This window comes from Alnus glutinosa, chromosome 3 (assembly GCF_958979055.1).
Source record: "Alnus glutinosa chromosome 3, dhAlnGlut1.1, whole genome shotgun sequence".
In the NCBI taxonomy this organism is placed as follows: Eukaryota; Viridiplantae; Streptophyta; class Magnoliopsida; order Fagales; family Betulaceae; genus Alnus; species Alnus glutinosa.
Window position 1 is genome coordinate 25,641,920 of NC_084888.1, and position 14,699 is coordinate 25,656,618.

The following is a 14,699-nucleotide window of genomic DNA, read 5'->3' on the forward strand; positions in this document are numbered from 1 at the left end:
TTTGTGATAAATGAACAAACCCATAATTCTCTTTATGTGAATACATACGGTCAAAGTGCCTTATGATACATGTAGAAGGTGAAAAAGAAAAAAGAAGTTGGGCATGCTAGTTGTTATAGCATTAATCCCCAGAACAAACTAACAAAATAATAAAAACCATTTTCTATCGCCTTTGGAAATTAAACGCCTTGATGGCAAAGGCGAAGATAAATGCAAAGAGCACCGTCCAGGCGACAACCACACCCGCCACCACTCCCAGAAAATCACGTTCAAATCCAAAGTAGTTTTTCACAAAACCTTCCACTGTGTCACCGGTGTCCTCAATGACATCCTTTATATCTCCAAATTGCGAAACAAACAAACCATACAAGGTCCAAGCAACAGGACATGCCCAGTAGTACCATCTCCACCATATAGGAATCCTCTGTTGTTGGCCAAAGAGATTAATCAAAACGAAAAGGAGTTAGTCAATGTTTTGCAAATCCGTAAACTAAAGTCCGTGCACATCAAATAAAACGGTAAATACTTACAGGTCTTGGGATCATGAATCCTGAAAATAGGTTCCATAATCCATAAAACGCAGAGGATGTTATGGCGGCAATATGGTGGTTTGGTGTCATAGCCACACTCATCATGCCGTAAAAGGTGAAGTAGAGCAATGTGAAGTACATGAAAAATAGATACCAAAAGAATTTGGCAGCGGTCCATTCAAATCCAATCATAGAATAAACTATGATGCCATACACAGCAGCTTGGCAAAAGACATATGGGATCTCAATTGCGACCTGGGGCAAAAGTGGGGAATTGCATTAAGATACCAAGTTGTTCCCTTATAAAGACTGAAGCCTATAAATATGTGACCCTGGTTACCTGTGCAAATGCATATGGCAAGGCTGAATACATTCCAGCAGCTCTTTCTCTGTAGAAGACAGTTCGTTCAACAGCCACAACAGGCTGCACGGATGAAGAATTTTGGATGCCCAGGAAGAGAACAGCAGCATATATGGAACCCATCGCATTAAACACATCTTGTTGCTTGTTGCTGAAATTTGAAATACAAAAGTAAAATTAAATTGGTGCAGTAAATCATTAGCATCCATAACATTTCTGAGTTTTCTAGTAGTAACAACTTACAACTTGGAGCCAAGGTCCCAGAACATTGTCCCAAATGTCAGGGCTATGAAAACTGTGAAGACAAATCTTACGGCAGTGTACGGTGGGTTGCGCCAATAGGACCAGCGTAGTTTCCATAAGCAAGCCATGCATTGAGTGAAAAATGACTGTGAATATTGAGTTGCGAAGTAGAGGTCGTTTGAACCAGGAGCAGGCTTGCTCAACTCTTTAATCAGTGCTTTGTTCCTCCTGATGCACATTCCACACAGTAGCAAAATTTTCAGCCTTAAATTTAATGTTCATCAATATGACAAGGATCTTATATATACATTGTCAAGATGGTATATTTATTTTTGTCTTATTATATATTCAGTTAATATAACATGGAAGGTACCTGTATAGATCTGAGTTCCTATACACAGTAGTAAAATCAACACCTAAAGCCATCTCTTCCCCAGAAGTTGTAACTTCCAACATCCAAGTTGCTGGATTATAGCCATCTTTAATTTTTTTGACTCCGTCAACACTCTAGAAGCAAGGAAAAGGTATATGTATTAGGAAATTACTAACAAAGATCAAGATTTATGGCTGTTGGATGTCTGTATTTCTGTTTTCTCATAGCGCCCTACCTCGAAATACTTGATAAGATGGGAAGAGTGGCGACCCAATGGCCCAACATATATCTCTTGTCCTCCACGCTTCATTAGGAAAAGCTGCAAGTACATGTTTTAAATATCAAGCTCAAATCTAGGAGAGAACCAATGAATGCTCACCTAATCTGTGGATAATTTATAGTTCTCACCTCATCAAAAGCTTCAAATATGTCAATGCTTGGCTGATGGATGGTACACACAACTGTTCTTCCAGTGTCCACTGTGTTCCTCACTGTTCTCATAACAATAGCAGCAGCTCTTGCATCTAGACCCGAAGTTGGCTCATCCATGAATATTATGGAGGGGTTTGCCACAAGCTCAACTGCAATAGTGAGCCTCTTGCGCTGCTCGGTAGAGAGACCATTCACACCAGGCAACCCAACTAGTGCATGCCTCAATGGCTTTAGCTCCACAAGCTCCATGACTTCCTCGATGAACATCTGAAACATTTGTCAGAACCATGAATCTAGATTTAGGGTAGTGGGCCTAGTGGCATTCAATCTCTTTATGACAAATTCAAACATTTTTTTTATTTTCAGATCATGCTTAGCTATTGAAAACAAGTTTTTGAAAAGTCAATATGGGAAAAATTAGAACTATAGAAGGGGGTTGATTGAGCTTAATTTTCATGACATGGTGACACGCTGGTCACATTTGTGTAATACCTCAAAATGATTAGTCAAAATTGGGCATTCTCTCGTAATTGCTTATATAACACATATCAATCTAGATATACCCAATGTGGAACTCAAACACACGAGAATGCAACACCATTCACAATCTAAATCCACACTGACAGGGCACCACATTAATATTGGCTTTAGTCTGCTGTCATGCCAAAGACACTCAAATTACGAGTTTCAAGTGAGCTAAACTTGAGCTTAGCTCGAGCGAGAATTTCCAGATTCCAGCATGAGCACAAGCCAAATTGTCAATTGCAATAAAAGAAATAGTAGATAAGAACAGAAGAACCCTGAAGCAGAGGTTTCTTTCAGATACTAACCTTTCTGGTGTCTGAATCAACTTCAGAGGATAAGCGGAGCCATGCTGAGTAGAGCAAGGACTCATACACAGTAACATGAGGAGAATGAATGTCATTTTGCTCACAGTACCCTGAAATTCGAGCAAATGTTTCTTGATTCTTTGGGTACCCTGAAATTGTGATGTTCCCATCAATATATCCACCAGTTTTCCTACCGGCCAGCACATCCATCAGAGTTGTTTTACCAGCACCACTAACACCCATCAGAGCTGTGAGAACGCCTGGCCTGAAAGCACCACTCACACCCTTCAGAAGCACCAATTTATCCTCAACAACACCCTGGCTCTTCATTTCCTGCAAGTCGCATAGAAAGCCATTAGGTCCCAAGTTTCTGGACAATACTAATTCAGAAGTAAATTCAAGAAACATTTTCAGTTCCAAATATTTATGATTTAAGTTACCTGTGGCATGTCAACGGAATATATTACGTCATCAAAGGTTATTGAATGTTGATCAAAAGGAAGAACCATTCCTCTTTTCCCATTATGACTGCCCTCAACAGCAGCTTCTGCTCTTACAGATGAGGACCCCTGATGACTTGAGTTGTTTCCTCTTTGTGTTAACTGTATGCCTTCTCCGGTATTCTGCCCTTGTTCATTGCTTTCTGGTTCATCTGACTTTACAGTCTGTGACTTCCCAAATGCTGCACATAAGTTGCACATCATTAACACAAAAGCTCCTATATTAATAAGGCCTAAGGTGAAAAAGGTGGAGATACCCACGGTTAAGAAAAGCAAGAGCCACTGTGAAAAAGATGTTGAAAACTAGGATGAATCCAACTGTTGCCCCTATGCCTATCCAATACCAACGTGCTTCGGTAAAGAAATTGCGCGACTTCAATACTCTAACTCCCAGGGGTTCCGTTGTGTTTCCAAGCTAAATAATTGAATCAGACATTAGCTTTTTATTAAGAGGTATACAGAATAAATGCTCAAATGTACAGTTCAGAAAAGTACTTGTTTCCAATTGTTCCCCAGGAACTCGTTAATCACCATTGCATTTGTCCCGTACATCAAAGGCGATATCCAGTAGCCCCATATCCACCATTTCTTTATATCATCTGTAGAAGTGAACAGAGTGGAGTATTATTTTAGGTGCAGTGTAAATAATGGGAAAAAAATAAATATAAATATTCAATATAATGTTACCTCTGGAGAGGATAAAACCACCCAATGCAAAAAGCAAGAGCAGCGCAAATGTCCCGAAGGTGTTAGCAACAATCATATTCCTACCCAGTGCTGCAATAAATCGGAATAATCCAGAGGCCATTTGGTTTATAAGTAATAGCAGAAGGTATTGCTTGAACAACCTGCAATATGTACATTTCCAAATATTATTCGGGATGGAAAACACCTCGCTAAACCAATCTCTAAATGTGCAACAAATTCATTATAATTACCTTCCAACGCTAGGATCAAAACCCATCACATAATATGCCATGAATACCCAAACACCAACTTCAAAGAACGCTACCGGGATTTTGAGGACCCAGGTAGGAAGAGCGTATACCCATGAAGGATAGAAGAGGAGGTCTCTTTGCTTGTAAAAAACAGGAAGCTTTACAATCGTCATAGACAGCTCTGCCATCCCATTAAACATAATCATAATCACAGTATAGAACAAAGCACCCGTGTAAACTGTTCCATCTGTTACTGTTTCACGAGGCATCTCAGTCCGTAGGAAAAGTGTCATTGCAATCACTGCCATTACTGCAAGCTGAAAGCAGAGAAAAGAACAATAATCAAAATCCTGTTTAAAGAAAATTAAAGGAACCAGGAAAATAAAGTTTAAATCTACCTGTACAAGCTTGAAGATGTAAACAAACGAATTCCTCTTCATCAGCAAGTATTCTCTTGAGAAGGAAGCTTTAAACAGCTCCTTCTTACCAACACCATACTTCTTGGTTGTCAAAGCAGCTGGGTGGCTTTTTCTCTTATCATATGGAGCTGCAAGTTCATCTCCTATTCTCCTTCCCTCACGGAATGATTGGAATGCCTCAGCAAATTCCTGGACCACCACAAAACTGTAAGGCTCATCTTTGCGTGCCCAATACTGCTCCTGATCTTTCCTCGATGTCACCTGTGAATGCACAAACAACAGGCTTTATGCTCCACATTTATGGCTGTCAAAACATCTTTTTGCATGCCCAGTATTAGTATGGATGAGGCCAATGAAGGTCAAGATTCACACTAACCTCTTGCAGGAAGTCAGCCACACCTTTCCTATCTGGACATTTAAAGCCCATGCTTTCAAAAAACTCAAGAACATGTTCACGGGGCCCCTGGTAGACAACGTAGCCATCTGAGAGGAGAATAATGTCATCAAAAAGATCGTAAGTCTCTGGAGCTGGCTGCAGTAGAGAGATTACTGCCGTTCCGTCAAGAATGTGAACATATTGCCTGAGCGAATTCACAATCTGGAAAGTTGTCGAGCTGTCCAATCCAGTAGATATTTCATCCATAAACAGTGCCTTTGCTGGTCCAACCATCATCTCCCCTATAATTTGACTTATAATATTATCATACAGGCAAATCATATCAATAAAAATGAATTCTATATGCTACTTGGCATACCTGTTGTAACACGCTTTCTTTGTCCACCTGAGATACCCCTCAACATTTCATCTCCCACCAAGGTATCAGCACACACTTCTAAACCCAAAACCTGTAAGTTCAAGTGTGAAGCAAATTAAAGAAACAGAAGTATATTATGTGAATACTTCTTAAATCCTAATAATTATTTTCCAAGTACAGAAACTCTATGTAAAATTTGCAATGTTACCTTTAATATATAATCTGTCACCACGTCCGCCTCCTGGCCTTCTGTTGTTGATGCCTGATACATCAGAAGCCAAACACAAGAAAACCAACATTACTCGCTGTAAAACTATGTTATGTTAAAATATAAAATGTCAATGATTCTACTCGATCCAAAATTGAGCATAAGTCAGTTATGATATGAATCAAGCTAAGATTAGTTGCAAGCATATTTAGTGTCTATTACATTTGAAATTGCATTTATTATACGAGGTCCAAATACGGGTTTCCCTAATAATATAAATTTCTCGAAACAAGTTAAATGCTAGAGATCTCCTAAAGATTTAAATCACTGGCCAATGTCTTCTGTCTCACCTTCATGTAGACATCGATATTTGGATCAGGCTTGATATTTGCCTCCTTTTCTCTTCTGGACAACTCTGCTAACATATCTGCAGATTTCAAAAATAATAGTCATTCTTCTGTATTGCAAATTATTCATGGGGTAGTTCATCTTAAAGTTTATAATGAAGGAAAGCTGAAAACAGAACGAGTGATCCCTTAAGTTCAATAACCTACCATAGCGTGATCCAACCCCTTGGCACCTGGCAGAGAAGGCCAAGGTTTCCCTTACAGTCATTTCCCCAATATGGAGATCATATTGACTGATATAGGCAGCAGTTCTCTGGGGTACAAATTCATTCATGCCGTGGCCATTATAAGTCACCGTCCCTGAACACTGAAGAAGAAGTTTCGGTTTTCAAATTAGGGATGAGATGAAAGAGCTTAAACAGAGGTAAAAATTGACAAATCAAGAAAGAACGAAGCCGAAATGATATTATATTCACCTTTAGAGCCGGGTCAAGCTTTCCAGCCATAGCCAGTAAGAGTGTTGTCTTCCCAGAACTTGGAGGACCCAATAGTAATGTCATCCTACAAATTACATATCCATCAAATTAGAAATTTGATTTCCCAGAAATTCAGAATCCAATTCAAGATAACAGCTGAGCGTATTTTCTCACCTGCGAGGCTTGATGATTCCACTAACATCTTTAAGGATATTTAACTGCTTCTTTTTATTCGGAAGAATGTGAAGAACGCTCAAACCCCCCTATACACAGTAAAAAAAAAAAGAAGCAAATTCAAGAACAACTGAACAAAACACTTCAAGAAATTAATAAAATTTCTCACTAACTTATGATGTATATTTTGCAGATGGTACCTCTAGGATGCCTATAATGAAGTTAAAGAAGGAAGGCAAGGCTCTGCCTCCTACATGAACTTCTGCTTCAATGTTTAGGTGCTCAAATCGGACTTCAATTGCTGGAAGATCAATTCCAACTCTGAGAAAATTCCAAGAAGCAAGAAAATCGATTATGGCACTGACGAATATGTATGAAAATTAAGTATAGTTAAGAAACGAAACAAGTTAATCTCAGACTGGCAGAGGTCTTAGTCTTACCTATCAATCCGATCCCTGATCTTCAACAAAAACTTCTCATTATCCTCTTCGGTTACTTTGATCAAACTCTCGAGCAATTTCTTCCTTTCTTCAGATCCAAGATTATGTATATCGATTTCACTGGCTTCACCTTTTGACGTAGTTAGTATACCTTTTCTTAGACGATCAAAAGTGGGAAGCTTTTCAAGGGCAGCCCACCTGAGAGCTTCTTCGTCATCCTCTTCTCGTGAAGACCTCGAGAAAACTTCCATAGCATTGTTCCTCCACACCGACGAACCGCCTAATCGTAAACTGCCTCGCAAACTACCACTGGCCTTGTAATGATCAACGCCGTCCATGATTAGAACCCGAGTGAAGATTACAGCTACAACCCACTAGAACCCAGAAATATTTCTTCAGAATCTACTTGAATACGTATAAGTTCCCAAAGCCTTATAGCTAAAACCAAACACTGGTCTCGCAACAACTGCAAAAAAACCCACAAAAACCCAGGAAATCTTTTCTCAATACGGAGGCTAACAAACCAGTGATTTCCAACTCTTTATCTGAAAAAGATGAAAGAAAGACATGTATTTTTTTTGTGCAAGCTGGTTCAGCTTTCTTTGTGCTCCGAACAACGAAGATATTGAGGAAACATTATGACGCATGTTTATATAGGACTTTAGGTACAGCCATTGAATAACCATTCGGGCGGCTTTTCAAGGACATGTTCACATTCCATGAGCCTTCCTCCATGAACTGGCTCGGAAAATAATATGTTGAACTGTATTCAAGATGTCAATGTTGACCGGAAAAGAAGACGCCACCTCTTTTGACAAATGTTTTTCATATTTGTGTTTTTTTATTACTAAATAAAAAATTCATTCTCGTTAACACGTCTAACTCATTTTGTTAGTATTTTATTTTTTTTATTAGGGTATTTTTTATTTCAAGTTTAGGAGGATTTTCTGTTTGAGTTATTTATTAATATTTTTATTTAGTTTATGATTCTTTTACACCTTGAGTATTTTGGAATTTAAAAAAACAAAAATCGAACCCTTTTTATTTTAGAGTATTGTTACAAAATTACAAACTACATTTTTATCTCACAATTATTTAGGTCTTAATTTTAACCAATTAAATAATTAGTTGAGACTATCAAATCAACATTATTAAATAATTTTTATGGGATAAAAATATAATATATAGAATTATTAAAAAGAGTAATGATATTTAATAAATTATTTTTATAACGATGTCATACAAATAAAATAATATGTCAATAAAAAATGCTTATATGAAGGCTAACTTTTACTACCACATTATCAAATTATATAATAGCCATATAAAAATTTACAAAATAATATTCTCTTATTAAAATGTAGTGAATTCATTTAGTTTAGTTTTTATTCCAGTGAAACTTAAGGTTGAACCGACAACTTTTCTTTTTCTCATTCGATGATAAATATCATGTGTTCTAGAAGGTCTTTTTCATAATAAAATTAAAATAATAATAATAATAATTTAAGAATTTGTTCTAGAAGCTCTAAAGTGAGATGAATTAATTTAATACATCGTTGAGCGAGAGAGAGAGAGAGAGAGAGAGAGAGAGGGGGAAGCTGTGCGTGACAGCGTGGTCTTGAAGATATTTAATATCTTTCAGACCCATCCACTTTTTTTTTCTTTTTATTCTTTTTTTTTTTTTTTTTTTTTTTTTAAGTGTCAGACCCATCCACTTGACTACTTCTAATACACGTGATAAAGAAATATAAAATATGAGAATATTTTACCAACAAAATATTGAATTATGCAACTAAATACAAGGTCACATGAGTTGGAGATAACATATGGTGACAGATATAGAAATATAAAATATGAGAATATTTTAACAATAAAATGTTATGATATTGGTAAGGTTTGGCTGAATTATGCAACTAAAAGTATAACTGAAAATTTTTAATACGATTCATAAATTCGACATGAACATGACAAGGAGTTATAGGTACGACAAGTTTAAGTGAGGTAATTTTCTTATATTTAAATATTAATTAAGTTAAATTTATTTTAATATTTGTATTATATTTTTTTTATTTAATATGTCAATTAGAGCACTTTCTTCTATTTGTAAAATGTATTTTAAAATTTTTTTATTTTATTTTATAACTTATTAGATATAGAATGACTTATCACTTAATTTAAAGACATAAAATAATAAGATTTAAAGAAAAATAAAGAAAAAAAAAATGGAAATAAGTTATATAACGATTGAATTGTAATAGAACATAATCCATGAAAAAAAAATTGTTGGACATTGAAAACTCACCGAATGTGTAATTCTACTTACTATGCACAATGCGAATAATGAGAATTTATACGCTTTGAAGACTTTTCATATTTTTCTAAACATTCAATTTAAATAAACGTTAGAGAAAAAATTATACACGTTTGAGTAATTTCATGATGTAAGAATTAAGCTTTTAAAAAGAGTAAAGAAGTGGGACTTTCAAAGAAGTTATAGATTTTTTTGAGACTTTCAATTTGTAATTACTTTTATCATGATTGAGGACGTTAATTAGAAACTATTTATTAAATTTTTACGATATTAGAGTCTTAAATTTGTTTTGGAAATAACATTTATTGTACAATTATTAAGTGAGAGTCTTAATTAAAGAATATTTTATTAACTTTTTACTGTATTAGAACCTTGAAGTTTTTAAAAAAATATATATTTATTGTATAATTATTAATTGGGGGCTAGACAACTGCCTAAGGCTCGAGCCACCCATGGGTTGATGCTAATCGGGTATAGATCATGAACGGGTCAACCCGTTTATAGTCGTGCGAAACGGATCAACTTGCTTGACCCGCGGATTGACCCATCAACCTATAAAAAATAAATAAAAAATAATGAGTATTCCACTCCACTTTTGGTACAAGACATGAAACAGAGGAAATATTACTGCTCAGTTGCTTTTCCTCTGCATCTTTATCCTGGACAGGAGTAGTGTTATTGCGGAGATTGTCGGAAGGTTTTCCATCCATCGTCAACACCATCTTGAGGAAATGAAAAGAGCTTTCCCTCTGCAAACTGTGAGGGGTTGAGAGGTAGAAAAGAGAACTTACGTTACAAACAAATGAAGCAGATCGAGGATTCATTCAATAAGCCGCTTAAATAGTTAAATAGAAGAACACTCCTACAATCAAGGAATTACCACTAAATCACAACTAAAAAACATGGCATGGACCCGTTAAACAACTAGAACTCCTAAACTATAGGACTCAACAAGCAGGTTTATAGGACATGTTATTATTCACTCAGTCAAGTTTCAAACAGCCAGCACTCAGAGAGATTAAAGACAAAAAACAAAAAAGGGATCATGTCAGACATGTCGTATTCGGGTTTAGGATGCCAACCCATTTAGTTAATCATGTCGGGTTCAGGTTGACCCTAAGGGGTTGGCGGGTCAATCCGAACCTGATACGCCAACCTGTTTTGCTAGCTCTAGCTAAAAGCAAGATCGCATAGGTATTTATTGGATTCTAAATTAATGTTAATAAAATGGTGTATGTATCTGGTTAACTTAATCATGGAAAATTTTGTAAGTATTGGACATTTCGTTGGGATGTATGAATCGGGCTGTGGGAAACCAAATTGGGAGCTCTCTGAGCAGGGTGGTTGATGTAGCGGAAGACAACGTGAGATGGAGACGTTATCTCCGGATCCAAGTGGAGATCAATCTGCTCCAGCCTCTTGAATGAAAAATATTTCAGCCTTCAGAAGATTTAGCCAAAGTTGTTAGTATTAACTTAATGTCCCTACGTTAGTTTGCAAAAGCATGTTATATATAATTTTGTTGAACAATATTATTTTATAATGAATATGAATACATTTAGAAATCATTTACATATGCGTTAAAAGGAAAATATTTTATAAAAAGGTCGATATTTGGAAGAAAAACAAGTTTTGCAAAAATTGATATTGCATAAAAAATGTGAAAATAATGCATATGAAAGTCGAGCGGTTAGGAGGGATTATACACCTCACACCTTGATGAAAAGAAAGGGAAAATAAAGTCGCCAAACAACCCAATGATTAAGTAGGAGAATACGCTTAACATACTCCAATAATCAAGTGGGAATATGGATACACTTGCCATCGTGAAAATGAAAAGTATATGAAAGATGATGCGTGAAAATGTCCATGTATGTTAAACATGAAATATTACATGTATCGTGATGTTTTAATTGTTGTTTCCATTATCATGTTATGAGCTGTTTTAATGTTTCATATTATGGGATGTGGAGTTATATGGATATTATTAAGAAATCGAAAAAAGGAAATACAAGATTTTTATGTGTATACAAACTTCTCTATTCAAGTGGTTATTTGGAAAAACTTCACTTATAACCCCTAATCTTTCATCAACTTTGAAAAAAGGTACCGAAACTTTAAAAAGTGTCAATTTATGGTATATATCTTCATATTTTTTTTCAATTTCAACCATCCATTAGAAATTTTCATTAAATCCTATCAAAATTTCCAAAATACCCTTCCTCTTTTTTGGGAAAAAAAAGAAAGAAAAAAAAATTGTTATGATTTAAGTGTTGGTCAGAATTTAACGGAATTTGAAAAAATACCTAGGTTTGAATCTTTAAAAAAATTTATATATTTTTTTAAAAATAAACACTGGTATATTTGATTGGATTTGATAGAAAATTCTAACGGATGGTTGAAATTGAAAAAAATTAGAAGATAGATGTCCTGAGTTGACACGTTTTATAATTTATATATATTTTTTCAAAAGTGATGAAATATCGTAATTATAAGTAAAGTCTTTTCTTGTTATTTTAACTACTATCACATTCTTGCGGCAAACTTTGTTTTGATATCTCTATGTACTAACCACAAACCATAAGGGGACGGATGAGATTATAAAAAATTGAAAATTTGATACACTACTTTGAAAGTTTATTAACTTTGAAGGGAGATTACAAAAGCAATGAAATTCAAGGAAGTTAAGTGAAGTTTTTCCTAATTGTTATCTTTATGAAATTTTGGGTTCATTGTGTGGATTGTGTTCACTGGCGCTTTACTTAAGGTGCGTTTTGAATTGTGATTTCGTAGACAATAAGTGTAATTTTAAACCAAGTCGCAAAGCATAAATCGTTTGGGAACTGCGTTTTTAAAAATTGCAATTTGAAAACGCAAAAAATCTGTTTTTTCAAATCGCAAGTAAGATGATGTTTTTTTGAAAATAGAGAATTTTAAAGGCTAATTTGCGATTTGTCAAATGTTTAACTGCGTTTTTAAAAATCGTTTTTTCAAATCGCACATTTTAAAATCGTGAATTTAAATTGTACTTTTTGAAATCACAAATCCAAGCGGACCCTTACTAAGTCGTAAACTTACCCGTATTTTCTTTTCACCTGTAAAAGAATTTGTTTTACAAATTAGCTGAAAATAGAATTCGGAAAAAAGGTCAGAGGTAATTACAGGATTTCGAAGCTGTTGGGCTATCATTTCCCCTATTTTACAGTTAAATAGTTTGGAAGTGTTACATAGCATGTCGCAAAGAAAAATGGCAAGACAGATAGAAAAATTGAAGTATATGAAACTAGTTCTTCAATAACCCTATATTATAATTCATTTCCTTTACTGTATATTTCTTATTCTCCTCAAGACTCTCTTTTATAGGTATATAATTATAAAGAGAGGATAAAGAAAATAAAAAAGGAAATACATGAACCAAGAGGTTACATCAATGTAATAAAAATTCTAAAAAATTACATTAATATAATAAGAATTCAAAAAATAAAAAATAAAAGATAGAAACTAAATTGTCATCTGCCTAATTGATGAATGCATTTATAACATAAGCTTCTTCTTTTTTAATATAGATATAACATAATGTTTATTACTCGTAATTCTTTTCCTTTTTTGTTTTTCTTTTTTATTATACCTGTTTTCTAGAACACAAGTATGTAGCTAATTATAAGGAATAATTCTTAAAAAAGAAAAAAAAAGAATAGAAAATTCTATAACTTGTTATGAGGAACAGGTCCACATATTGTCGACTATTTAATTATGATGGAGTAATGCTAGATATTATATTTTTATCTTACAATTCTCTAATAATGTCGATGTTGTACTCCAATTCAACTATTCAATCGTATCTTTATTTAACAAAAAAATTTAGTTAAAAGTGTTACATAAACCATATTCATTATTGGATAAATGTTAAATAAAATTAGAGTAATGTTTGATGCAATTTGTACAATAAAACTGATGTGAAATATATTTTTTTTTTTCATTTTTTTGTAAAATAAAAAATCTAATTTCCCCTCTCCATCCGATTTCTCCAGATTTTTTCTTTTAAACAAAAAAATGAAAAAAATTTCAACGTCAGCTTTGTTGTACAAAATGTGTACATTTGTTGTGCAACAAACACTACTCATAAAATTATACTATCAATCATTTCTAACACTCTTTCTTGAGGCTACAAACGAGTAATTCTAAATGTCATTCTAATGTCTCTTTAAAAATAAAGTCTTTTAAAATATCATTAGATCAAAATTTAATAGTAATTTATAATAAATTTAATAATTATTTTAAAAATAATATTATTTTTTTTGAAAAAAAAAAGGAAATAACATGTAACGTTACTCGATGCAAATATCTATAAATATCAACAAATTTGTCGATAACAACAAGTTGTTCAATTTTGTCGTGATGGAAGTGTATGATTAAAGGTCCATTTCAATTGAAGAGAGTGCCCTGGGGCCTAGCTTATCTCTTCGAGTACACCAGTACCACATCCGGAAGAAGGGTGTGGTGGGGTCTCCAAATCCAAACTTTTCGAGACAAATAAATCCCTCTTTATCTCATCACGAAGAAAGAAGCCAATGCTTCGATTACAAATCTTGACTTACTATTAATTATAAGGCAATTAAAGTGGGCATCACTTATTGTTCCTTGTAACTTTGTTAATGGGTCTCATTTAGAATAATGTTATCTAATGGGACAAGGATCTCTCCATTAAATATAACAATATCAAATTCTAATCATAAAATGACTAATCCTTTTTATATGGAAATAATCTTACTTTATCGTTCCAAAAATAAAATAAAAAATAAAGAATTGTACATGTCACACGAGTAATGACATGTGTTTCTTTTTAAATAGCATGTGTTTTTCATATGCCTTTTTAATAAAAAAATTTTAAAATTTGTCCTTACAATTAAAAGCAAAAACACGTGTTTTTTTACATGTAAATGGGACACATGTCATTTTTATAGATTAAGTTGAAGGAACTTCCGTAAAATGTCCTCCAATGAACTGCCTGAATTCATATTAAGAATCTATAATTTCTTTAAAGAGAAATGATTCTTTACCATCTAAATATACAACTTTTCACCACCTTGTCTATATGGCAAGGTGGTCCCCTACTTTATTTTATTTTTTAAAAATAAAAAAACTCTAAAGTTAGTAGGGGACCACCTTGCCACATAGACAAGGTGGTAAAAAGTTGTATATTTAGGTAGTAGTGAATCATTACTCTTCTTTAAAATAATACGCGATTCTTTTTCACACAACTATCATATAACTGGAATTACGTAATGATAAAAATTAGTTCTTAATTTTTAATTACAAATACTGATCTAATTTTTTATTATATGATAATTATATAATAATC

At 34.0% G+C, this 14,699-nt stretch overlaps 1 protein-coding gene across 2 annotated transcripts; it reads right to left on the reverse strand.

Moving 5' to 3' along the window:
- Nucleotides 1–7,780, reverse strand: LOC133864086 (pleiotropic drug resistance protein 1-like). 2 transcript variants are annotated; one of them, XM_062300293.1, is made up of 23 exons: nucleotides 7,027–7,779; nucleotides 6,787–6,907; nucleotides 6,587–6,675; nucleotides 6,413–6,497; nucleotides 6,144–6,303; nucleotides 5,940–6,016; nucleotides 5,590–5,643; nucleotides 5,382–5,472; nucleotides 5,003–5,304; nucleotides 4,606–4,887; nucleotides 4,208–4,524; nucleotides 3,957–4,117; nucleotides 3,765–3,868; nucleotides 3,531–3,684; nucleotides 3,210–3,451; nucleotides 2,770–3,102; nucleotides 1,916–2,206; nucleotides 1,743–1,826; nucleotides 1,508–1,641; nucleotides 1,135–1,362; nucleotides 871–1,042; nucleotides 531–785; nucleotides 1–424 (listed from the first exon to the last, which is right to left on the reverse strand). In XM_062300293.1, exons 1-23 carry the CDS (start codon nucleotides 7,362–7,364, stop codon nucleotides 164–166), a joined length of 4,335 nt encoding a protein of 1,444 aa, XP_062156277.1. In that variant the 5' UTR covers nucleotides 7,365–7,779; the 3' UTR covers nucleotides 1–163. The 2 variants fall into 2 exon arrangements, with proteins under 2 accessions (XP_062156277.1, XP_062156278.1); XM_062300294.1 differs by having other exon boundaries at nucleotides 4,208–4,887; nucleotides 7,027–7,780.
- Nucleotides 7,781–14,699: the final 6,919 nt, after the last annotated feature.